Here is a 26,305-nt window from a genome sequence, read left to right as displayed (position 1 = left end):
TACTGTAACTATTTGCACATCATTAAAACACTGCATATTGACATAATATGACATTTGAAATGTTTTTATTATTTTGGAACTTCTGTAAATGTAATGTTTACTGTTAATTTTTTAAAGTTAATTTCACTTTTCTTTTCACTTGCTTTTGCAATGTAAACATATGTTTCCCATGCCAATACATCCCATTGAATTGAGAGAGAGAGAGAGAGAGAGAGAGAGAGAGCAAATTAAGTGATTTCAGTCCTGTTCCCACCAGAGAGTCCATGTCTGTGTTGAAGTAATGAGGACACATGGAGCATTTCATGTGAGTGATACTGACAGGCCTCCGAGACGATGAGGCCACACTGCTCCACTCAGTGTGTTTCTGTGTGTGTGGCTCGAGAGAGAGAGAGAGAGAGAGAGAGAGAGAGAGAGAGAGAGAGAGAGAGAGAGAGAGAGAGAGAGAGAGAGAGAGAGAGAGAGAGAGAGAGAGAGAGAGAGAGAGAGAGAGAGAGAGAGAGAGAGAGAGAGAGAGAGAGAGAGAGAGAGATGGTAGAGCATGCCGCTTGCAATGCCATGGTTGTGGGTTAGATTCCCAACAGGAGACCAGTACAAAAAAAGTATGAAAATGTATGCACTGACTAATGTAGAAGAAAGAGAGAAATGTCTTTTTAAAAGGGACACTGCACTGTTACTGTACTCAACACAGGAAGACAACAAGGAGACATCACATGCCAAATTAGATGTTTCCAAGGGGGATACTGATGGTATATTCTACAGCATTTTTCCTTGTGCTGGCAGGGAGAGCTGTAAGATACATTTCTACCAGTAGTCGCAGGCTCATTTGCCCAAGTCTTGGTAAACATTCTTGATCATTCCACTATTGTCATAGTCATACTGATACTTGTCAAACCATTTCATATAAGAGCAAAACTTTAGTAAGTAAGGCAGAGGGAGGGAGGGAGGGAGGGAGGGAGGGAGGGAGGGAGGGAAGGAAGGAAGGAAGGAGGGAGGGAAAAAGGAAGGAAGGAAGGGAGGGAGGGAGGGAGGGAGGGAGGGAGGGAGGGAAGGAAGGAAGGAAGGAAGGAAGGAAGGAGGGAGGGAAAAAGGAAGGAAGGAAGGGAGGGAGGGAGGGAGGGAGGGAGGGAGGGAGGGAGGGAGGGAGGGAAAACCAAGAGTACTCTGACAGCTCTTCCTACCTCTAAATAAACCAACTGTTGAGGCATCACGAACAGTCCTGAGAAGCGATAGCTCCATTGCAAAACCCAGGGAGTCTGAAGTCGATTCCAATTCAATGTCCATCTTCATTCAATCACAAAACAGCTGGAGAGCTTAGCTGGGTTAAATCAGAATTCCACTCCAAAGAACTGCTTATGGTCCCTAAAGCAAAGTCTGAAGTCCTTATATCACAGCCTGGCCTAATACAAGGGCTGATAGAGAAGAGGGAGAAGACAGCCTAACACAGGACCTTCTGGAAATGTGAAAGATGACTTGTAACTCAGTGGATACTGAACGTTGGCTACACAATACCATATATATCATATTATAGTATCTTTAACACCAAGCATTCTTAAAGTTGACGAGGCAATACCATATATATATATGATATTATAGTATATGTAAAACCATTTTTTTAAAAGTTGACTAGACAATACAAAAAATTATATTACAATTTTAGAAAAAAGGGTTGCAAAAGGGTTCTCCGCCTGTCCCCATAGGAGCACACATTTTGGTTCCAGGGAAGGGTTCTACATGGAACCGAAAAAGGTTCTACCTGGAACCAAAAAGGGGTTCTTCAAAGGGTTTCTCCTATGGAGACAGCCAAAGAACCCTTTTAGGTTCTAGATAGCACCTTCTTTTCTAAGAGTGTATAGTATCACTAAAACTAAGCATTCTGACATACTGCATCCATCAAGGTGTTCCTCGAAGAGATGCTGGAGATCATTCACATTTCCTGTCTGTTAGGCAGGGTTTACACAGGCAGCCCCATTTTGATATTTGGTCACTAATTGGTCTTTCGACCAACTAAATCAGATCGTTTTTTCAATAACTGGGCAAAAGATCAGAATGGGGCTGCATGTGTAAACACAGCCTAATAGGCCTTTAAGCTGCCGAAAGGCCTTTATTGTGCCATAATTGCAAACATAGTGTAGCGACTTTAACCCAACAATTAGCGACTTCGACAAGAGGTCCTGATCTCATGGTGTAACGGTTAAGGTATTGGTTAGGTTTGACAGTCACTGTGCTTGTAGTCTAATGACAATGGAGCATTTACAAGCGTGAAGTAGCTGAAAGAGAAACAGTATAGTGGAGAACAGAAGGAGTAGTACTGGTGCTGACGCTGTACTCCAGGGTGCTCTCTGGGAAGGAGCTCAGCAGCGTGTGGTCCAGTGAGGTTGGGGTAAGTTTACAACTTGTCATGTGCATGTATGGTGTGTTTACTACACAGGTAAACCTACAATTGCATGTGCAGGTCGCAGCACAGGTGAAATCATGCAGGTGTGTGGGGAAGGGGGGGGGCAGCACGGGTGAAACCATGCAGGTGTGTGTGGGGGGGGGGGGGTCCATACCTCCTGGGAAGTGTTCATTGATAGACCAGTTGTCCACCTGGAGTGTGGCGTTACCCCCGTTTCTGGTAAAGCGTACCACATGGTACAGCCCGTCATTCACTGGTGTGCTATTCTCTCTCACGCTGATGTCCATTGTGCCGATGTTAAACGTCACACCAATCTTCCCTTGTTCCTAGAAGAAAAAAACAAAATCATTCATTTAGTGATTTTTTTTATTTTTTATTTCGGAAACAATTATTTAATTTTTTTGATAAATGACTGTTTGTCATAGTGCATCAATTATTTTGTTCAAAATACTCAGATCTTATTGCTAAAAACGAGGTAATCGAATGAATAAATGCTAAAAGTGTAAAACTTTATTACTTCGAGTCTGCGGAATGTCACTGGAAGAGTCAATGAAAAACGAAGGAATTCAAGGTTTAATTCTCTAGCTCTCTTCGTTCATTATTCAGTCCTTGAATAATCCATTATATTAACCTTAAAGGCCCCCTTCTGCTGGATAACACACACACACACACACACACACACACACACACACACACACACACACACACACAGACACAGACACACACACACACACAGACACACACACAGACACACACACACACACACACACACACACACACACACACACACACACACACACACACACACACAGACACAGACACACACACACAGACACACACACACACACACACACACACACACACACACACACACACACAGACACAGACACAGACACAGACACACACAGACACACACAGACACACACCCTCATACAGTGTATATATATATATATATACCTGCAAAAATCAATGGTGTTGAATAAGCCAGAGTAAACAGAGATAAGCTAGATTAATGAGCAGTGAAGGCTCACAGAGTCACATGTTGGAAGAGAACAGATGTCACCGGGCAGGTGACCAATTCCACCTCCTCACTCCAAACCAACCTGTGATCATCAACCAACCAGGAAGCAACCTGACTCTGTAGTGGCTAATGGGTAGATCTAAATGTCACCATCTGGATATAGAAGTATTACTAGTTCTATGGCATCCCCTTCGCATTTTGCCGATCCGAAATAATCTGATCCACACCACATTCAACATGACAAAATCAGTCAATTATGTGCAATTCTGTTGGTACTGATAATAACATTCCAAAATGTTCCAAAATGACACACTAACGCTAATCAGCATCAAATCAAATTGCATTTGTCACATGCTTTGCAAACAACAGGTGTAAACTAACAGTGAAACGCTTACCTACGGGCCCTTCCCAACAATGCAGAGAGAAACATAGAGAAATAATAGAAAATAGACAAAAAATGAATACATGGAAAAAATACACATTGATTAACAATAAATTGGCTACACACACGGATGGAGGTACCGAGTCGATGTGCAGGGAGTACCAGGTAATAACATGGCTATATACAGGGAGTACCAGGTAATAACATGGCTATATACAGGGAGTACCAGGTAATAACATGGCTATATACAGGGAGTACCAGGTAATAACATGGCTATATACAGGGAGTACCTGATAATAACATGGCTATATACAGGGAGTACCAGGTAATAACATGGCTATACATGGGGAGTACCAGGTAATAATATGGCTATATACAGGGAGTACCAGGTAATAACATGGCTATATACAGGGAGTACCAGGTAATAACATGGCTATATACAGGGAGTACCTGATAATAACATGGCTATATACAGGGAGTACCAGGTAATAACATGGCTATACATGGGGAGTACCAGGTAATAATATGGCTATATACAGGGAGTACCAGGTAATAATATGGCTATATACAGGGAGTACCAGGTAATAACATGGCTATATACAGGGAGTACCAGGTAATAACATGGCTATATACAGGGAGTACCAGGTAATAACATGGCTATATACAGGGAGTACCAGGTAATAACATGGCTATATACAGGGAGTACCTGATAATAACATGGCTATATACAGGGAGTACTAGGTAATAACATGCCTATATACAGGGAGTACCAGGTAATAACATGGTTATATACAGGGAGTACCAGGTAATAACATGGCTTTATACAGGGAGTACCAGGTAATAACATGGCTATATACGGGGAGTACCAGGTAATAACATGGCTATATACAGGGAGTACCAGGTAATAACATGGCTATATACAGGGAGTACCAGGTAATAACATGGCTATATACAGGGAGTACCAGGTAATAACATGGCTATATACAGGGAGTACCAGGTAATAACATGGCTATACATGGGGAGTACCAGGTAATAACATGGTTATATACAGGGAGTACCAGGTAATAACATGGCTATATACAGGGAGTACCAGGTAATAACATGGCTATATACAGGGAGTACCAGGTAATAACATGCCTATATACAGAGAGTACCAGTACAGAGTCGATGTGTAGGTGTATGAGGTAATAACATGGCTAAATACAGGGAGTACCAGGTAATAACATGGCTATATACAGGGAGTACCAGGTAATAACATGGCTATATACAGGGAGTACCAGGTAATAACATGCCTATATACAGGGAGTACCAGTACAGAGTCGATGTGTAGGTGTATGAGGTAATAACATGGCTAAATACAGGGAGTACCAGGTAATAACATGGCTATATACAGGGAGTACCTGATAATAACATGGCTATATACAGGGAGTACTAGGTAATAACATGGCTATATACAGGGAGTACCAGGTAATAACATGGTTATATACAGGGAGTACCAGGTAATAACATGGCTTTATACAGGGAGTACCAGGTAATAACATGGCTATATACAGGGAGTACCAGGTAATAACATGGCTATATACAGGGAGTACCAGGTAATAACATGGCTATATACAGGGAGTACCAGTACAGAGTCGATGTGTAGGTGTATGAGGTAATAACATGGCTAAATACAGGGAGTACCAGTACTGAGTCGATGTGCAGGGATACGAGGTAATTGAGGTAGGTATGTACATACAGGTAAGGGTAAAGTGACTAAGCAACAGGATAGATAATAAACCCCTTCCTCTATTTTCTCTTCTCTCAACCTATTGTTACTTCCTTCATACTTCCTCTGTAGTTAATCATAGCTGGAATCACCTCCTCATCTGTATACAGATCAGAGTCTATGGCCAGATGATAAATAGTATCGAGGGAGATGTGTTGTGCATTCATCACCACTGATCAGAGCAAGGCCTGGGCGGAATCTAGGCCAGGGCTCTCAAGTTCGTTTAGAAGACATCGGACAGGAAGTAGAAGATACTGTACAGCGTTACCTACAGTCATTTGGTCAGTAATAACTGTGAGATTGAGATTGATTAAGGAACAATTCTATATAATAACTTATTTGAAATAATGCAAATGTTCTAGCTTTTGTTTGCTATCTTTTTGAAGATACAGGTTTTGTAAGGGGTCTCAATTGTAAATGCAAATGTACCTTCGAACTGGATGTATTTCTGTGTAACATCCTGTTCATGTATTTAAACTGAGGGGAACATACGGAGTTCTTAGATAACTCACATGATGAAAACGGGTGGAAACAGAAAAATACATTTAGTCAGATCTTTTTCCCCGCTCTTTATGAAATTGGAATCGAAAGCGAGTCAGTGTATTTTTACTTTTTGATCATAGGCTTTCCTCTCGCTGGTTTCAACATGTTGGTAACATCAAAGAGCATGGTTTAAATACCACCCACATGTTTACACCCGCAAGCAAATGTTTAATCTATAAAGTCATGGAAGCTTCAAATCTCCAAAATAGTTTATTCCCAAAATCTGTTGAAAATGTGTTGTTTCCAAAGCAGTCAAATATCTTGTTGTGATGATAGTGATGATATGTAATGATAAGCTTATTAAAACGCCTCCTCATTGAATTGTTCACTGTGAATATCCTTAACAAATGTAAAAATAAACAACATAATTAGCCGTGAAATATGGGCAGGTTTCAAGGAGCATCGGGGGACTCCTTTAGAACAGTGAATGAAACCAAAGGCAACACTCCATCACCATGGCCCCTTTGAGATATTCTCCTAATGGAGCTGCCATTTAACGCGCCTGACTCCGCGGCAAGATAAAGACAGGCGCATAATAGTGATCCATATCCCTTGGAGCGTGGCAGTGTGCTGGAGCGCTGAACACACAGGGATGGCAGGGTGATTCCATGGTATCACCTGCACAAATTGATAAGTGTTTAAGAAATGAACAAGGCGCTCTGTGAGAGAATGGCGTGTAAACTGCTGATAACATAATGGGAGGTTTGTCTGTAGAGATGGGAGCCGAGAGGGAAAATAAAGCAGAGATGACAAGTGTTTCATCAATGAAAGGCTGGGGTTAGCTAGAAGTCAATGAACAATAAAAACAGACAGTTTGTTCTTCAATAGCAGCACAAACAATCTTCCGGCAAAGAGCGGAAACGTTTTTGTAAAGTTTGGTCACATTACAATAAGGAAGTTGATTATACCGTAGTGTGATTATGAAAACATACTTTTCACAGTAATTAAGGGTGAGTCAACATCTTGCGTTGGGTATAAGGAAATTAGATTACATTAGTTCGTAATGGCCGTTACTCTGACCCAAGACCACCGTGTTAATGATCTTTTCAACACACACGTGACACAGTATACAAGAACAAAGTGGAGTCTCAACTGACGTTTTATACAAGACATGGCATTGATAACTGCCATAACAGGTAATAACAGTTTAGTGTAAAACAGACCCATAGTGGATGTCTTAGCAAGAAACATTCGCACTAGCAATTGTCTCTAATGGCTTGATTTATTATTTGCTTTAAAATACAAAATTGACAAGAATTTTGAACAATTATCAACAAAATGTGAAAGCCAAAAGGTAATTTATTAACTAATGCTATAAAATTCCGACATGTAAGGTTGGTAGTTTGGTGTTCAGACAGAGAGAGGTATTTTCAGGTTCAAGCTCCAGCCCAGTGGTGACAGAATAATTTCTACCAAAAAGGAGCCTTATTATTAACAAAATCAGAAGGACCAAAAAAGAGCATTTAACTCACCTCAACAGTATGTACCTATTTAGGTGTTCATGCATTATGCATGTTGGATGCACGAGTGGGAGCCACAATTACGGGTTTAAACTAGGTATTAGGGGTTTACTCTAGGTATTAGGGGTTTACTCTAGGTATTAGAGGTTTAATCTAGGTATTAGGGGTTTACTCTGGGTATTAGGTATTTAATCTAGGTATTAGGGGTTTAATCTAGGTATTAGGGGTTTAATCTAGGTATGAGGCGTTTAATCTAGGTATTAGAGGTTTATCTAGGTATTAGGCGTTTAATCTAGGTATGAGGCGTTTAATCTAGGTATGAGGCGTTTAATCTAGGTATTAGAGGTTTATCTAGGTATTAGAGGTTTAATCTAGGTATTAGGCGATTAACCTAGGTATTAGGGGTTAATCTAGGTATTAGGGGTTTAATCTAGGTATTAGGGGTTTAATCTAGGTATTAGGGGTTTAATCTAGGTATTAGAGGTTTAATCTAGGTATTAGGGGTTTAATCTAGGTATTAGAGGTTTAATCTAGTGTCATGACGTTGGCCTCTTTGGGTACAGGAGGGACAGTTGACCCCCTCCCCTTTGTACCATCACCCAACCTACCTTCCCCCCCAACCCAGGGTTGTAAAAATTCCAAGAGGAGAATCTACTACAACATGTTTCATAGAGAGACAAAGGAAATTCTTCCAACTCATAGAATTGGAGAACCTAGCGACATGTGTGTTCTGGAGAAGATATGGAAGATTGATGAAGACTCCAGCTACGAACTGATCCGCTTGGTACAATTTTGTGATACTCAGAAGAGACAATATAGCCATATTACCCTAAAACGGTCTACATGATAGCCTCAGCGATGAGACTGAATCCACATGGTTGTATACAATGTATTATTAAGGATAAAGCTATTTGTAATACATTGAGATGCTATGTACTGAATTTAAGGTGATATAATTATATTTTTATAACCAAGTCTAGCTCAGTCATAGGCACGCCCCCAGGGACACATACAGGACCAGGCGTCATTTGACAAGCCTGTTCTCTGGGCCCTATAAAACACCCCCTGATTTACATTTCTACAGACCAGGCCTCCACTCCATCGTGAGTTTGGCCCAGAGGTTTGACCAGCCAAGTATTCTACTGAAAGTGAACCATACCACGTGGTTAACTTTTAGACTATCGATATCGACAGAATAAGAACAAGTCTTTGATATTAATTATTAGTCTGCAGCTAAGTAAATTATATCATCGAACGCGAAGACCAACCACATCCATTCTATGACGACATTCATGAATGTCGCTCTGAACGATCCATTCTAACCGAGAGAGAGACTCTCCATCAGAACTACTCTCCAACAAGAATCAGAACGACACACTGAGCGTAAATATATATTGATTGCAACTGTTCGCGAATGAGTGAGCCTTTAATTGTCAATTGTTAATATTAATGAACTCTGTGTAACTTCTCAGCTTACCGTTTTATGACCCATTGTCTAACAGACCAGCCATGCTTGTTAGCCAGTAGGGCACATTCCCCTACGAATCCTGTGTGACGATAGTTACTGTTTGTATGTTTTCTGTTAATTACTTAGTGTAGTAAATAAATGATTTTAAGACAATTGATGTATGGATGATTTTAGTAAAGACTGGGTTCGTGCAGATAACCAAGAATTTACAACGTTTGGGAATGAGACTTGACGAGAGGTAAAATACGCCATTCAAACCAGAAGATAATCGGCCTATATTATAATATAGGAAAGTTATATTAGGAAAATTATAACTTTGTAATCTGAATATTTTTCTTGGTGCCCCGATCTCCTAGTTAATTACGATTAAACGACTAATCAGTTTAGTCGCGTGATAATAATTACAGGGAGTTAATTGATAAACCTATCTTCAGTTTAATGGTACCCAAAGACACGACACTAGGTATTAGGGGTTTAATCTAGGTATTAGAGATTTAATCTAGGTATTAGAGGTTTAATCTATGTATTAGAGGTTTAGTCTAGGTATTAGGTAAACAATAGATAAGTAAAGAATTTAAAAATAATAATAATAACATCAGCGAGGCTATATACAGGTGGTACCAGTACAGAGTCAATGTGCGGGGGCACCAGTTAGTCGGGCTATTTGAGGTAATATGAGATTAGTTAAAGTGACTATGCATAAATTATAAACTGGGAGTTGCAGCAGCATAAAAGAAGGGTTGGCGGGCGGGGGGTACCAAGTGGCGCAGCGGTCTATGGTAATGCATCTCAGTGCTAGAGGCATCACTACAGAACCCTTGTTCGAATCCAGGCTGTATCACAACCGACCGTGATTAGCCAAACCGACCGTCCCCGGGTTTGGCCAGTGTAGGCCGTCATTGTAAATAAGAATTTGTTCTTAACTGACTTGCCTAGTTAAATAAAGGTTACATGTGTTTGAATAGGGCAGCCTGTGGCTCATTTAATTTGTTTTCTTCAGAGATTCTGTGAATGAATGTTATTCCATGCGAGAAATTGCCAATAAACTGAAGATCTCGTACAACGTTGTGTACTACTCCCTTCACAGAACAGCGCAAACTGGCTATAAATTGAAAGAAGAGTTGAGGCCCCGGTGCACAACTGAGCAAGAGGACAAGTACATTAGAGTGTCTAGTTTGAGAAACAGATGCCTCACAAGTCCTCAACTGGCAGCTTCATTAAATAGTACCCGCAAAACACCAGTCTCAACTTCAACAGTGAAGAAGCAACTCTGGGATGCTAGCTTTCCAGGAGTTCCTCTGTCCAGTGTCTGGGTTCTTTTGCCCATCTTAATATTTTATTTTTATTGGCCAGTCTGAGACATGGCTTTTTCTTTGTAACTCTGTAAATTACGAATTTCCTTTTTTTTTCTTCTTTTTTTTACATCTGCAAAAATGTCCAAAAACCTGTTTTTGTTTGCTTTGACATTATGGGGTATCGTATGTAGATTGCTGAGGATTTTTTATTTTTATCTCATCCATTTTAGAATAAGGCTGTGAATACTTTCTGAAGGCACTGTATGTATGCTAGCCAACTAAACTTTTCTCCACGATTTACAATGGAGTTTAGTCGGCTACTTGCAGGCCTACTGTATTTATCTTTAAATGCAGTCACCTCGGTTTTAATTTGAAGCATCTTTTTATCCTTCGTTTTAAAGTTGTCGGAGGTCACAGAGAGACAGATAAACATCTTGATGCTAGTTTTAGTGGAGATCCGGTAGGGAAAAAACGCATCTAACAACGCACTGAGCTTTTCTAGTAGTGGTCTGAGGCAGTTGGTAAAATATCGACCACTATTCCATTTATATTGTAACCTAACTTAACGTAACATATAATACTAAATTGAGTACCACAGATGTACGTGCAAAGTAATGCGAATTGCCCTGAGACCTCGTTGGGAGAGAAAACAAAATGGATGGGTCTGAACATTAACTGGAATCTGAGAAAAGGTTACTAGTCAGGAGAAGGTCAGCTAAATGTATCATTAGAATAAGATAGAATAAGAGAAGGGGAGAGAGACGAAGAAAGAGAGAGAAAGAGAGAGAGAAAGAGAGAGAAAGAGAGAGAAAGAGATGAAGAAAGAGAGAGAAAGAGAGAGAAAGAGAGAGAAAGAGAGAGAAAGAGAGAGAAAGAGAGAGAGAAAGAGAGAATGAGAAAGAGAGAGAGAGAGAGAAAGAGAAATAATTAGAAAGTGAGAGAGAAGGAGAAGGAGAGAAAATGAGAAAGAGAGAGAGAAAATGAGAAAGAGAAAGCGAGAGAGCAAGAGAGAAGAGAGAGAAAGAGAGAGAAAAAGAGAAAGAAAAAGAGACAGGACAAGAGGGAGAGATAAAGCACAGAATCATACTCACTAAATGAATACTTAAAGACAACTTCACGTCTTCCACATCAGCCGACTCAACACTGCATCGTCGCAAAACAACTTTCAAGCTCATGACTTTGACAATCAGCAGTAACTCCCTCAACACTCTCATAGAGAGGGGGAATGAACCAGCAGTAACTCCCTCAACACTCTCACAGAGAGGGGGAATGAACCAGCAGTAACTCCCTCAACACTCTCACAGAGAGAGGCAATAAACAAGTCGTAACTCCCTCAACACTCTCACAGAGAGGGGGAATGAACCAGCAGTAAATCCCTCAACACTCACAGATAGAGGCAATAAGCAAGCCGTAACTCCCTCAACACTCTCACAGAGAGGGGGAATGAACCAGCAGTAACTCCCTCAACACTCTCACAGAGAGGGGGAATGAACCAGCAGTAACTCACTCAACACTCTCACAGAGAGGGGGAATGAACCAGCACTAACTCCCTCAACACTCTCACAGAGAGGGGGAATGAACCAGCAGTAACTCCCTCAACACTTTCACAGAGAGGGGGAATGAACCAGCAGTAACTCCCTCAACACTCTCACAGAGAGGGGGAATGAACCAGCACTAACTCCCTCAACACTCTCACAGAGAGAGGCAATAAACAAGCTGTAGCTCCCTCAACACTCTCACAGAGAGGGGGAATGAACCAGCAGTAACTCCCTCAACACTCTCACAGAGAGGGGGAATGAACCATCAGTAACTCACTCAACACTCTCACAGAGAGGGGGAATGAACCAGCACTAACTCCCTCAACACTCTCACAGAGAGGGGGAATGAACCAGCAGTAACTCCCTCAACACTTTCACAGAGAGAGGGAATGAACCAGCACTAACTCCCTCAACACTCTCACAGAGAGGAGGAATGAACCAGCAGTAACTCCCTCAACACTCTCACAGAGAGGGGGAATGAACCAGCACTAACTCCCTCAACACTCTCACAGAGAGAGGCAATAAACCATATGCTGTCCTCTACTAACCATCTCCAAACTGGCATCAATGGGAGATGAAGAATAGACATTCACATACTAACACTCAGGAGCTCCCGTGGCTGTGGCTTATGGAGATATCAAAGGTGTTGATGAGGCAGAACGAGCCTTTTAATTCACTGTCTGCTGTTGCTGTTGCTGCTGCTGCTGCCACTGTGACTGTGCTTGCCAAGCCAGGCAGTATACTGCAAACACAGACAGATGCCAGGCCATTTTAATCTGCTGAGAACTTGCTGGATCGACAATCCTCAAGAGGAAAGGAATGGAGGGAGAGAAAAGGTGAGACAGAAGGAGAGATAGAGAGCCATAGAGAGAGAGAGGGGGGAGAGAGAGAGAGAGAGAGAGGAGAGAGAGAGAGAGGAGTGATGAAGAGAGCGGTAAGAGTGAGAGAGCTGAATGGAGAGGTGGGAGAGTTTTCGAAATGACCTTGTATTGAATCTGAAGTGCTGACCATGAAGTATGGTTTACACAGGGCAAGACAGGACAAGACTGGACAGGACAAGACAGGACAGGACAGGACAGGACAAGACAGGACAGGACAGGACAGGGCACTCACTGTCACTGACACACACAGGCAGGAACTGAGAACAAGGATATGTGCTCCATCATCATAACTGATATTCAGCTATTGACAAAGTTAATCATTTCTAAGCTCTTCCTTACATTGTGGACAGCTGGAAACTATATCAAACTGGGGATGAAAACTATCCCTGAAGAAATCTCATTCTAGGTTCCTTTATCAGCACTGTATTTATTCTACCTGGAGTAGAACTGCCAATAGGTTTGTTCAGGAGCGGTGTGAATAAGCTGTCATTTTAATCTAGTTTTTTCTCCTGTTTGGGTCATGATTGTGTTAGCACCACATACAGAGTAGCATTCATTCAAACTCACTCTTCTCTTCCCTGCAATTTGTCTTCCTGTCAACACTGTGATTTGTGGAAAGAAATCAGAAAAGAGATCAAGTTGTTCTGCAGCTTAAGGCAATGGGTTCATTTGAATAACCAGGTAAATATTGACAGCTTCCGCTGGATACTGACATGGAACACAGATCTGAGAAGAATATAGTGCCATATTTATTTTTGATTTAAGAGGTTAAAACTTCTACACTTCTTGAAAACTGCCTGGCGCCTTCAGAGAAATTTAGTAGTGATCAATAATGTGTTGTTCCCATTGATCTCTTTTGCAGTGACTGCCAATTCAGGGGCTCCATTCAACTATACCTGCATTACAGTATTGACACATACATTTGAAGTCAGAAGTTTACATACACCTTAGCCAAATACATTTAAACTCAGTTTTTCACAATTTCTGACATTTAATCATAGTAAAGATTCCCTGTCTTAGGTCAGTTAGGATCACCACTTCATTTTAAGAATGTCAAATGTCAGAATAATAGTAGAGAGAATGATTTATTTCAGCTTTTATTTCTTTCATCACATTCCCTGTGGGTCAGAAGTTTACATACAGTCAATTACTATTTGGTAGCATTGCCTTTAAATTGTTTAACTTGGGTTAAACGTTTTTTTTGGTAGCCTTCCACAAGCTTCCCACAATAAGTTAGGTGAATTTTGGCCCATTCCTCCTGACAGAGCTGGTGTAACTGAGTCAGGTTTGTAGGCCTCCTTTCTTGCACACACTTTTCCAGTTCTGCCCGCAATTGTTCTATGGGATTGAGGTCAGGGCTTTGTGATGGATACTCCAATACCTTGACTTTGTTGTCCTTAAGCCATTTTGCCACAACTTTGGAAGTATGCTTGGGGTCATTGTCCATATGGAAGACCCATTTGCGACCAAGCTTTAACTTCCTGACTGATGTCTTGAGATATTGCTTCAATATATCCACATAATTTTCCGTCCTCATGATGCCATCTATTTTATGAAGTGCACCAGTCTCTCCTGCAGCAAAGCACCCCCACAACATGATGCTGCCCCCATGCTTCACGATTGGATGGTGTTCTTCGGATTGCAAGCCTCCCACTTTTTCCTCCAAACATAACAATGGTCATTATGTCCAACCAGTTCTATTTTTGTTTCATCAGACCAGAGGAAATTTCTCCAAAAAGTACAATTTTTGTTCCCATGTGCAGTTGCAAACCATAGTCTGGCTTTTTTTATGGCGGTTTTAGAGCAGTGGCTTCTTCCTTGCTGAGCGGCCTTTCAGGTTATGTCGATATAGGACTCGTTTTACTGTTGATATAGATACTTTGTACATGTTTCCTCAAGCATCTTTACAAGGTTGTTTGATGTTGTTCTGGTATTATTTTGCACTTTTTGCACCAACGTACATTCATCTCTAGGAGACAGAACGTGTCTCCTTCCCGAGCGGTATGATGGCTGCGTGGTCCCATGGTGTTTATACTTCCGTACTATTGTTTGTACAGATGAATGTGATACCTTCAGGCGTTTGGAAATTGCCCCAAGGATGAACCAGACTTGTGGAGGTCTACAATTTTCAGGTCTTGGCTGACTTCTTTTGATTTTCCCATGATGTCAAGCAAAGAGGCACTGATTTTGAAGGTAGGCCTTGAAATACATCCACAGGTACACCTCCAATTGACTCAAATTATGTCAATTAGCCTATCAGAAGCTTCTAAAGCCATGACATAATTTTCAGGAATTTTACAAGCTGTTTAAAGGCACAGTCAATTTAGTGTATGTAAACTTCTGGCCTACTGGAATTGTGATACGTGAAATAATCTGTCTGTAAACAATTGTTGGAAAAATTACTTGTGTCATGCACAAAGTATATATCCTAACCAACTTAAAAACTATAGTTTGTTAACAAGAAATTTGTGGAGTGGTTGAAAAACGACTTTTAATGACTCCAACCTAAGTGTATGTAAACTTCCGACTTCAACTTTACAAACACACCTTTTTTACACTTTGTCAAAATGATAGAAGAGTTTAGGGCCCTGTAAAACAGTAAAGTACCCCCTCACAGATATAAGCTTCCAGTTTGCCGTTGTCACGTCCTGACCAGTATAGGGGTTGTTTGTTATTGTAGTTTGGTCAGGACGTGGCAGAGGGTATTTGTTTTATGTGGTTCGGGGTGGTGGTTTGTTTAGAAGGGTGTTTGATTTATTATTTCCGGGTTTTGGGTTATGTTCTATGTTTTTTGTATTTCTATGTTCTTTCTAGTTTATATTTTCTATGTTAGGTATTGGGTGTTGGACTCTCAATTGAAGGCAGGTGTTTGTAGTTGCCTTTGATTGAGAGTCCTATAATTAGGGATGTGTTTTGTTTGTTAATTGTGGGTAGTTGCATTTCGCACTGCTGTTGTAAGTATAGGCTGTGAAACTGTCGGTCTGTCGTTCTTTGTTTTCTTGTTTTTTCTCATGTTCACATTTATTTAATAAATATATATGATGAACATGCAACCCGCTGCGCCTTGGTCCTCTCTACATAACGACAGCCGTTAAAGACAGATGTGAATAGTTGAATTTCTAATGTTGGGTTATCGCAATCAATGGACATCCAAACAACTAAAATAAAACATTTTTAAATGTTGAAAAAATGTTGATATAATGTTGATAGATCTGAAATGTTGACCACTGGCTTACTTTACCAAAATCATGAAAAATATGCTGTATTTTGAGTGGGAATGTGTATTCAACACTGGAAAGGTAAGAACATGGTAACTAACCAACAAAAACAGGTGGATAGCTGCATCCTAATATGGCGACCAGAGTGTGGACGAGTGGGTGTGTTGAAGGAGTGGGTGTGTTGAAGGAGTGGGTGTATGAAAAGCAAATCAGCATCTGGTGCTTTTTACTGGGCAGCTGTATCACAGTTAGCTAATACAGTCAAAAAGATTCTCGCATGATTTTATTTCAAACAATTTAGATGCCACCTTGATACAAACAGTACCAGTCAAAAGTTTGGACACACCTATTCATTCAAGGGTTTTTTCTACATTGTAGAAAAATAGTGAGGACATCAAAACTATGAAATAACACATATGGAATCATGTAGTAACCAAAAAAGATGTTAAACAAATCAAAATATGTTTTATATTTTAGATCCTTTAAAGCAGCCAACCTTTGCCTTGATGATAGCTTTGCACAATCTTGGTATTCTCTCAACCAGCTTCATGAGGTAGTCACCTGGAATACATTTTAATTAACAGGTGTGCCTTGTTAAAAGTTAATTTGTGGAATGTATTTCCTTCTTAATAAGTTTGAACCAATCAGTTGTGTTGTGACAAGGTAGTGGTGGGAAACAGAACATCGCCCTATTTGTAAAAAGACCAAGTTCATATTATGGCAAGAACAGCTCAAATAAGCAAAGAGAAATTACAGTCCATCATTACTTTAAGACATATGGAAGATTTCAAGAACATTGAAAGTTTCTTCAAGTGCAGTCGCAATAAACAGCAAGCACTGTGATGAAACTGGCTCTCAAGAGGACCACCACAGGAAAGGAAAACTCAGAGTTACCTCTGCTGCAGAGTTCATTAGAGTTACCAGCCTCAGAAATTGAAGCCCAAATAAATGCTTCACAGAGTTCAAGTAATACACACATCTCAACATCAACTGTTCAGAGGAGACGGCGTGAATCAGGGATTCATGGTCAAATTGCTTCAAAGAAACCACTACTAAAGGAAACCAATAAGATGAAGATACTTGCTTGGGCCAAGAAACACGATCAATGGGCATTAGACCTGTGGAAATCTGTCTTTTGGTCTGATGAGTCCAAATGTAAGATTTTTGGTTCCAACCGCTGTGTCTTTGTGAGACGCAGAGTAGGTGAACGGATGATCTCCGCATGTGTGGTTTCCACCATGAAGCATGGAGGAGGAGCTGTGATGGTGTGGGGGTGCTTTGCTGGTGACACTGTCTGTGATTTATTTAGAATTCAAGGTGCACTTAACCTGCATGGCTACCACAGCATTCTGCAGCTATACGCCATCCCAGCTGGTTTGTGCTTAGTGGGATTATCATTTCTTTTTCAACAGGACAATGACCCAAAACACACCTGCAGGCTGTGTAAGTGCTATTTGATCAAGAAGGAGAGTGATGGATTGCTGCATCAGTTTACCTGGCCTCCACAATCACCCGACCTCAACCCAATTGTGATGAGTTGGACCGCAGAGTGAAGGAAAAGCATCCAACAAGTGCTCAGCATATGTGTGAGCTCCTTCAAGACTGTTGGAAAAGCATTCCAGGTGAAGCTGGTTGAGAGAATGCGAGGAGTGTGCAAAGCTGTCATTCTATCGGAAGGGCTGGCTGAGTTCTATCGTAAGGACTGGCTGAGTTCTATTGCAAGGACGGCACACTAGTCACCATTGGTGGTGGCAAACATTTGAAGTAATTCACTAGATGACAGAGATGTGATGGTTGAATTGAACAAAATCCAAATCAAATCAAATGTTATTTGTCACACGCACCGAATACAATGGGTGTAGACCTTACCATGAAATCTTTACTCACGAGCCCATACCAACGATGCAGAGATCAAACATTATAATAAATAAAAAAATATTAGCACAAGTGGAATAGAATGCACAATGGAGCTAAATGCAAGGAGGTTCATAACAGATCAAGGTATCTGACGTAGATAAATGCAAGGAGTACCAGAACCAGATCAATGTATCTGAGGTAGATAAATGCAAGCAGTACCAGAACCAGATAAAGGTCTCTGAGGTAGATAAATGCAAGGACTACCAGAACCAGATCAATGTATCTGAGGTAGATAAATGCAAGGAGTACCAGAACCAGATCAATGTATCTGAGGTAGATAAATGCAGGGTAAAGTCACTAGGAATCAGGATAGATAATAATAAGACCAAAAAATAATAGAATAATAGCAACATTTGATGAGTGTGAAAGTGTGTGTGTGTGTGTGTGTGTATGTTGTGTCGGAATGAGCATGTGTGTTATGCTTGTAGTGTATGGGGATGTGTGTGAGTTTTGTGTGAGAGTGTCAGTGTAGTGTGAGTGAGTGAGTGAGTGAGTGAGTGAATGAGTGAATGAGTGAGTGAGTGAGTGAGTGAGTGAGTGTGTATATAGTGTGTCTACAGTGCCTTCGGAAAGTATTCAAACCCCTTGACTATTTCCACATCCAAATCCTCAGCAATCTACACCCATAATACCCCATATTTACAAAGCGAAAATAGTTTTTCTGAAATTTTAACAAATGGATAAAAATAAAAAACAGAAATACCTTATTTACATAAGTATTCTGAACCTTTGCTATAAGACTCGACATTGAGCTCAAGTGCATCCTGTTTTAATTGATCATCCTCGAGATCTTTATACAACTTGATTGGTGTCCACCTGTGGTAAATTCAATTGATTGGCCATGATTTGTAAAGGCACACTCCTGTCAATATAAGGTCCCACAGCTGACAGTGCATGTCAGAGCAAAACCCAAGCCATGAGGTCAAAGGAATTGTCCGTAGAGCTCCGAGACAGGATTGTGTAGAGGCACATATCTGTGGAAAGGTACCAAAGAAAGTTTGGAACCACCAAGACTCTTCCTAGAGCTTGTCGCCTGGCCAAACCGAGCAATCGGGGGAGAAGGGCCTTGGTCACGGAGGTGACCAAGAACCCGATGGTCACTCTGAAAGATCTCTAGAGGTCCTCTGTGGAGATGGGAGAACCTTCCAGACGGACAACCATCTCTGCAGCACTCCACCAATCAGGGCTTTATGGCTGATTGGCCAGACGGAAGCCACTTCTCAGTAAAAGGCACATGACAACCCACTTGGAGTTTGCCAAAAGGCACCTTAATACTCTCAGAACATGAAAATCAAGATTCTCTGGTCTGATGAAACCAAGATTGAACTCTTTGGCCTGAATGCAAAGCTTCACGTCTGGAGCAAACCTGGTGAAGCATGGTAGTGGCAGCATCATACTGTGGGGATGTTTTTCAGCGGCAGGAACTGGGACACTAGTCTGGCTCGAGATAAATATGAACGGAGAAAAGTACAGAGAGATCATTGATGAAAACCTGCTCCATACTGCTCAGGACCTCAGACTGGGGTGAAGGTTCCCCTTCCAACAGGACAAAGACCCTAAACACACAGCCAAGAAATCGCAGGAGTGGCATCGGGACAAGTCTCTGAATGTCCTTGAGTGGCCCAGCAAGAGCTCAGACTTGAAGCCAATTGAACATCTCTGGAGAGACTTGAAAATGAATGTGCAGCAACGCTCCCCATCCAACCTGACAGAGCTTGAGAGGATCTGCAGAGAAGAATGGGAGAAACTCCCCAAATACAGGTGTGCCAAGTTTGTAGCGTCATACCCAAAAAGACCCGATGCTTTAATCACTGCCAAAGGTGCTTCAACAAAGTACTGAGTAAAGGGTCTGAATACTTATTGTAAATGTGATATTTAAGTGTTTTTAATTTTTATACATTTGCAAAAATGTATAGAAACCTGTGAGGGTATTATGGGGTATTGAGATGTCATTATGGGGTATTGTGATGTCATTATGGGGTATTGTGATGTCATTATGGGGTATTGTGATGTCATTATGGGGTATTGTGTGTAGATTGATGAGGGGAAAAAAACTATTTAATACATTTTAGAATACGGCTGTAACGTAACAAAATGTGGAAAAAGTCTGAATCCTTTCCTGAAGGCACTGTATATACGCTTGTGAGTGTGCATAGAGTCAGTGCAGATAGTCCGGGAAACCTTTCAATGAACTATTTAGCAGTCTTACGGCTGATGGTATCTATCTGTTTGTCTTTCAGACCCTCTCCTTCATCTGCTTATATTTACCTGCCTTGATTCCTGTCAGGCTCTCTGGGATCTGTCCATCAAGACCAGGGGAACGACAGTAAAGAGGACAAACAGAGCTGAGACGGACAGGGGCGTGGCCTAAGGGAGCTGATGTGGTTCAGAGGTGTTTGAAGGCAATCTCTTCATATTTTTACTTTAGTTGAAACAACAAGGCTGTCAGTTAGAAAGAGTGCCTGTATCTTATCCCTGTTAACATTACATGTACATCCTATAGACAAGGACAATTCTGAGTATGATGAAAACACTGTTTCAGGTGTTGTTGAAATCAACCAATCGATGACCAGGGATTTCAATGTTGATCTTATCTTGTCTTGTCTTATCTTTGCCTGACGCTGTATCCAGTTGTGGCTTGTTTATTCTCTTTTTTTTTATTGCTATGGAAAACGAGATAATAAGTGATTTACTGTATATAATGGTGAGAGGTAAACACACACACACACACACACACACACACACACACACACACACACACACACACACAGTCATAAAGTTGTAGAGAAAAAAAATATTCACTATCTCCCTATCCTCCATCCCTCCCTCCCTCCCACCCTCCCTCTCAGTTCAATTCAAAGGGCATTATTGGCATGGGAAACATATGTTTACATTGCTAGCTCTGCAGATGGCCTTTCCAGTCTGTTCATTATTGTTGCTGTGGTTGTGGTGACCTGAAGCTTCAAACTTCATGCTGTCCTCGTCGCCTCTATGACTGCCTGGATATTACTGGGAATACTTTGGACTTCTAATTACCTGATGCTCTGTCTGCCATAGAAAGTCAGTGAAGAGGAGCAGCATATTACTTAAAGAAAAAAGGTGGGAGTACACACCCCTGCTGCCAACCCTTTGCTACAGAGAAGAGTTAGACTTACATACTTAGACTTGCAGAGTTAGACTTATCGAGTTAGACTTATCGAGTTAGACTTACAGAGTTAGACTTACAGAGTTAGACTTACATACTTAGACTTACATACTTAGACTTGCAGAGTTAGACTTATCGAGTTAGACTTATCGAGTTAGACTTACCGAGTTAGACTTACAAAGTTAGACTTATAGAGTTAGGCGTACACTTATAGAGTTAGACTTACAGAGTTAGACTTACAGAGTTAGACTTACAGAGTTAGACTTACAGAGTTAGACTCACAGAGTTAGACTCACAGAGTTAGACTTAGAGAATTAGACGTACACTTATAGAGTTAGACTTACCGAGTTAGACTTACAGAATTAGATTTACAGAGTTAGACTTACAGAGTTAGATTTACAGAGTTAGACTCACAGAGTTAGACTCACAGAGTTAGACTTACAGAGTTAGACTTACAGAGTTAGACTTACAGAGTTAGACTCACAGAGTAGACTTAGAGAGTTAGACTTACAGTTAGACTCACAGAGTTAGACTCACAGAGCTAGACTTACATACTTAGACTTACATACTTAGACTTACATACTTAGACTTACATAGTTAGACTTACAGAGTTAGACTTACAGAGTTAGACTTACAGAGTTAGACGTACTGCTGGCCGCTGTAAATTTACTTTGAAAAGTTTAGAGTACCTGTGAACAACTCAAAACACCCGCAATCTCCTCCTGCCACATATACCTGGACTTAAATCAACTGAAATAAACAGGCAAGGCGACATTTCAAGGCGGTAAATAACACGCATTACCGTGGCAACAGCAAGAAGGTAACAAGCTTTCGCCAGTGACTGGGCTTCGTGATATAAACATGAGTAGGACAGAACACACACAGACCTGCACTTACGCCTCTCCCTTCACCCTGACCATGTCTGAATTCCATTATCACAGACAAACATACACACACACACACACACACACACACACACACACACACACACACACACACACACACACACACACACACACACACACACACACACACACACACACACACACACACACACACTAACACACACACATTCAATTTCCATGTCTGATTATTTAATGATATAGCATTGATTCAAGTTGCTCTCTGATCCAGTTAAGGGGCTAGTACCATGTAAAGGTTCAGATGAAAATAGTTTGCCTTTTTAATAAGAAAGGTCAAACTGTGTTGTGTTTCTAACAATTGCCTCGTACTGTTGACATCTCATTGCACTGCTTCGAAAACCCAGACTAACATTATGGTGACTCAATAAGCCTTTTACACAGTTGAACCAAGCTTGTTGTCTACCCTACTCTTGGGATATAATGAATACATTCACACTCCTATACGAGTCTGATTACTATTAAAACTTCAACTGAACTGCCAGTATTCTCGGGTTTCATCACGCTCTCTTTAGACAATTCACAAAGTCAAAACTGAAATAGAAATGCTGCCCTTCCTGGACCGTCGCTATATCTAGATGGGCATTAAGCTGCTCTCTGTATTTTGGGAGTGGAAATACATATTCACCTAAATATCCATCTCTGTGGAAGAGATAATTGATCTGAGTCGTGCTTAGGGATGGACGGATGCTTTTATTGATGCTTGGCATATCATAGACTATCTAATAATAGCACAATATATCAGGTGGATGATTTGCTCTGCTTTGAAACTTTACCTTGGACAAGATGTATTATTAAATATCAAGTCATGTCTAGCTTTCAGTATCAAGTCTAACTGTTCTGAAATCTTACATTTGGCATACTTTGTCACTGTTGAGAGTGGCCATACTAATCCAATGAATATTTAATATTTTAGGCACATCTGTCCTTATATGAGTCTTGTTCTGAGCCACATATCTGAGCCACATGCCTGTTCAACATATTGTCCTGTAGAGCACATTATCCACTCTGACTGTGATTATTGCTGTCTGGGTGTCATCTTTAGTTCGGCATTCACACAGACACACTCCAACTCCATCTGAAGGTGTCGTCATGTCAGGGGTCACTGTGAATAAACACATCAAACAAATCATTTCTGAGAAAAACCCTGTCACCTTCCCTCCCTCCACCCCCCCACCCACCCCGACCCCCTGCTGTTAGCCAATTGGAAAGGTGAAGGGGAGTCAGACAGACAGACAGCAATTTGGACTAAAACATATTCTGCTCCACTTTGGGATGAATACATTTTGCCCCCTGCCTATGTGCGAAAAAGAACATCTATGGGCTTGAGAAAATGGCATGTTTTCTTTCTTTCTTTGTTGGGAAAGTTTGATGGTGATGGACAGGTTGGAGGAGATGAAAGGGGGAGAGAGAAAGAGGGAGAATAAAAGTGATCCATTGAAAGTCAGAGGACACAAGTTTATCCCTCCACACAAGTTTATCCCTCCATATCCCTTCTGGGATATGCCTACAGCCGCTGACATCTTGGCCATCATCACAGTGACAGCTGCTTCTACAAACTTCCTCTCAGAAGCTAGCGGCCATGTTTAAAAAAATGATGAGTCGTTCAAATGCTCCACTCAAGAGTTGATGACATCACTAGAGCTTCAGTTGTGGGCCTGTTATTATTATCACCAGAGATAAAACGTAACATAGACAGGGTCTGTTATTATTATCACCAGAGATCAAACGTAACATAGACACAGTCTGCTATTATTATCACTAGAGATAAAACGCAACATAGACAGAGTCTGCTATTATTATCACCAGAGATAAAATGTAACATAGACACAGTCTGCTATTATTATCACTAGAGATAAAATGTAACATAGACACAGTCTGCTATTATTATCACCAGAGATAAAACAGAATGAAGACAGGGGCTGTAACAATTATTATTTCTTTTTTTGTAATTTTTTTTTAACCTTTATCACCAGAGATAAAATGTAATGGAGGGGCTGCTTCTCACACTCTACCTAGATATTACAATCTGTCTCCTTCTTTTGCACATTAAAGAAAATAAAAGGATCTCATGTTGATATAGGTATCTACTTCTATAGCTCAATTCACAGCACACTGCAGATATTTCATTGTGATCACTGTGACAACCAATCAAATGTGAGAACCAGGTCCACTCTTTCTTAGGTTTACTGTTTATCTTAGATTTATCCCTGAAGTTACTGTATGTCTCCTCAAATCAGTCTTAGCACTTTGCAAGTGTTGGCAAACACTGCTTGTTACAACCCTACACCTCTGACCACAGTAGAACGAGATAAAACAGAGTGACAGTCCATCAAGGTTTTCTGAGCCGTTCTGTTTTCAGAGTTTTTTCCCAACCCAAAACCGACTCGGCGGATCGATGTGCAGCGCAGGACCTGACCTTTGTGGCCAAGTGTGTTTCTTCCATATCCCCTTTTCATCTCAGCTCGGGTTTGGCCACTTCTGAAAAACAAGCAGCTCAAATTCATCGGCTTTCGAAACCGCCAGCAAGCCAATTTAATGCAACTTCCAGATCAGAAATCTACCTTAGGGGGATCACATTACAACTGTCGCCTGCTCGCTGTGAGACAGACAGGAGCCTGGAGGAGCTACAACTAAGTCTGCTCGCTGTGAGACAGACAGGAGCCTGGAGGAGATACAGCTAAGTCTGCTCGCTGTGAGACAGACAGGAGCCTGGAGGAGATATAGCTGAGTCTGCTCGCTGTGAGACAGACAGGAGCCTGGAGGAGATATAGCTGAGTCTGCTCACTGTGAGACAGACAGAAGCCTGGAGGAGCTACAACTAAGTCTGCTCGCTGTGAGACAGACAGGAGCCTGGAGGAGCTACAACTAAGTCTGCTCGCTGTGAGACAGACAGGAGCCTGGAGGAGATATAGCTGAGTCTGCTCGCTGTGAGACAGACAGGAGCCTGGAGGAGATATAGCTGAGTCTGCTCGCTGTGAGACAGACAGGAGCCTGGACGAGATACAGCTTAGTCTGCTCGCTGTGAGACAAACAGGAGCCTGGAGGAGATATAGCTGAGTCTGCTCGCTGTGAGACAGACAGGAGCCTGGAGGAGATACAGCTGAGTCTGCTCGCTGTGAGACAGACAGGAGCCTGGAGGAGATACAGCTAAGTGCCTTTCTCCAAAGAGGGAACATGGAATTATGACTTCCATCCTAAACTGATTCCATGAATCATGCTGAGAAGAGGGGAGGGGCCAGGGTGGTCTGGGAGGGGGTACATTACACCCATACACCCCCTCTAGACTCTGGGAACACAGAGGAGCAAGGGACAGCATCAGAGTGTGGCTGAGAGAGATGTGTGTGTGTTTGTGTGTGAGTGAGAGTGTGTGTGAGAGTGTGTGTGTGACTGTGTTACTGTGTGCGTGTGCGTGTGTGCGTGTCTGTGTGTGTGAGAGAGTGGGTAACTCTGTGTGTGTGTGTGTGTGTGTGTGTGTGTGTGTGTGTGTGTGTGTGTGTGTGTGTGTGTGTGTGTGTTGGTTGTTGTGCGTGTGTGTGTGTGTGCCTGTCGGTTGGTCGGTGTGCATGTGTGTGTGTGAGGAGACAGGGCCAGGGTGCATTTGATTTTCACACAGCATTAGAAGGTAATATTAAACCTTGAAGCATCGATTCATAAAGCCAGGCTAATAGAGATTAAAGTCAGGTCTTTCTGAGGAGGGAGGGACGTATGAAAGGAAAACCCTCAAAAAGCCTTTGCCCTGATCCTCACAGACTTCAAGAGCATTTAACCTGCCGCTATGTGACAAGTCTCCGACTGTCTTATACGCTCAGTCAGTCTAATGAGGTATCCTAGGGTGCCTTGACATGCTTACTATAAAAACCATGATGGGCTTGGTGGCAATAACTGCAATGACTTCTGTCTTTTCAAATTTTAAATATGAAATGCCTGCGTGTCTGACAAACATTTGCCAAAATTATATATTAAAAAAATAAGAACAAGACAGGGATGTCCTCTCTCCCCTTTTCCTTCCTCTCTGGATTCTAGCTAAATCAAGTCAATAATTTAAAATAAAAATTGTTAGATATTCGGCCCTGTTTGTTTTCAGTAAGTCTTGTTGCTATTTCATTGGCTAGCTAACCACTTCCTTTCACAGTGTACTATATCCGGCTATGGTCTTCATCAGTACATCCAGTGGTAGAAAAAGCACTCAATTCTCATACTTTAGTAAAAGTAACGATACCTTAGTAGAAAATGACTCAAGTAAAAGTGAAAGTCACCCAGTAAAATACTACTTGAGTAAAAGTCTAAAAGTACTTGGTTTTAAAAATACTTAAGTATAAAAAGTAAATTTAAGTGTTAAAATATGCTTAAG

At 41.3% G+C, this 26,305-nt stretch overlaps 1 protein-coding gene across 1 annotated transcript in view; it reads right to left on the bottom strand.

The window, feature by feature from the left end:
• Positions 1-26,305, bottom strand: part of LOC115161950 (neurexin-3a-like) — a 739,824-nt gene that overhangs the window by 141,107 nt on the left and 572,412 nt on the right. Inside the window, exon 20 of the mRNA XM_029712804.1 lies at positions 2,550-2,721. Within this exon, the coding sequence (XP_029568664.1) occupies positions 2,550-2,721 (172 nt within the window). The remainder of the gene's footprint in view (positions 1-2,549; positions 2,722-26,305) is intronic.

This window comes from Salmo trutta, chromosome 25, assembly GCF_901001165.1.
Source record: "Salmo trutta chromosome 25, fSalTru1.1, whole genome shotgun sequence".
Classification (NCBI taxonomy): Eukaryota; Metazoa; Chordata; class Actinopteri; order Salmoniformes; family Salmonidae; genus Salmo; species Salmo trutta.
The sequence above is the reverse complement of the archived record's forward strand: the minus strand, read 5'-3'. Positions and strand labels throughout refer to the sequence as shown.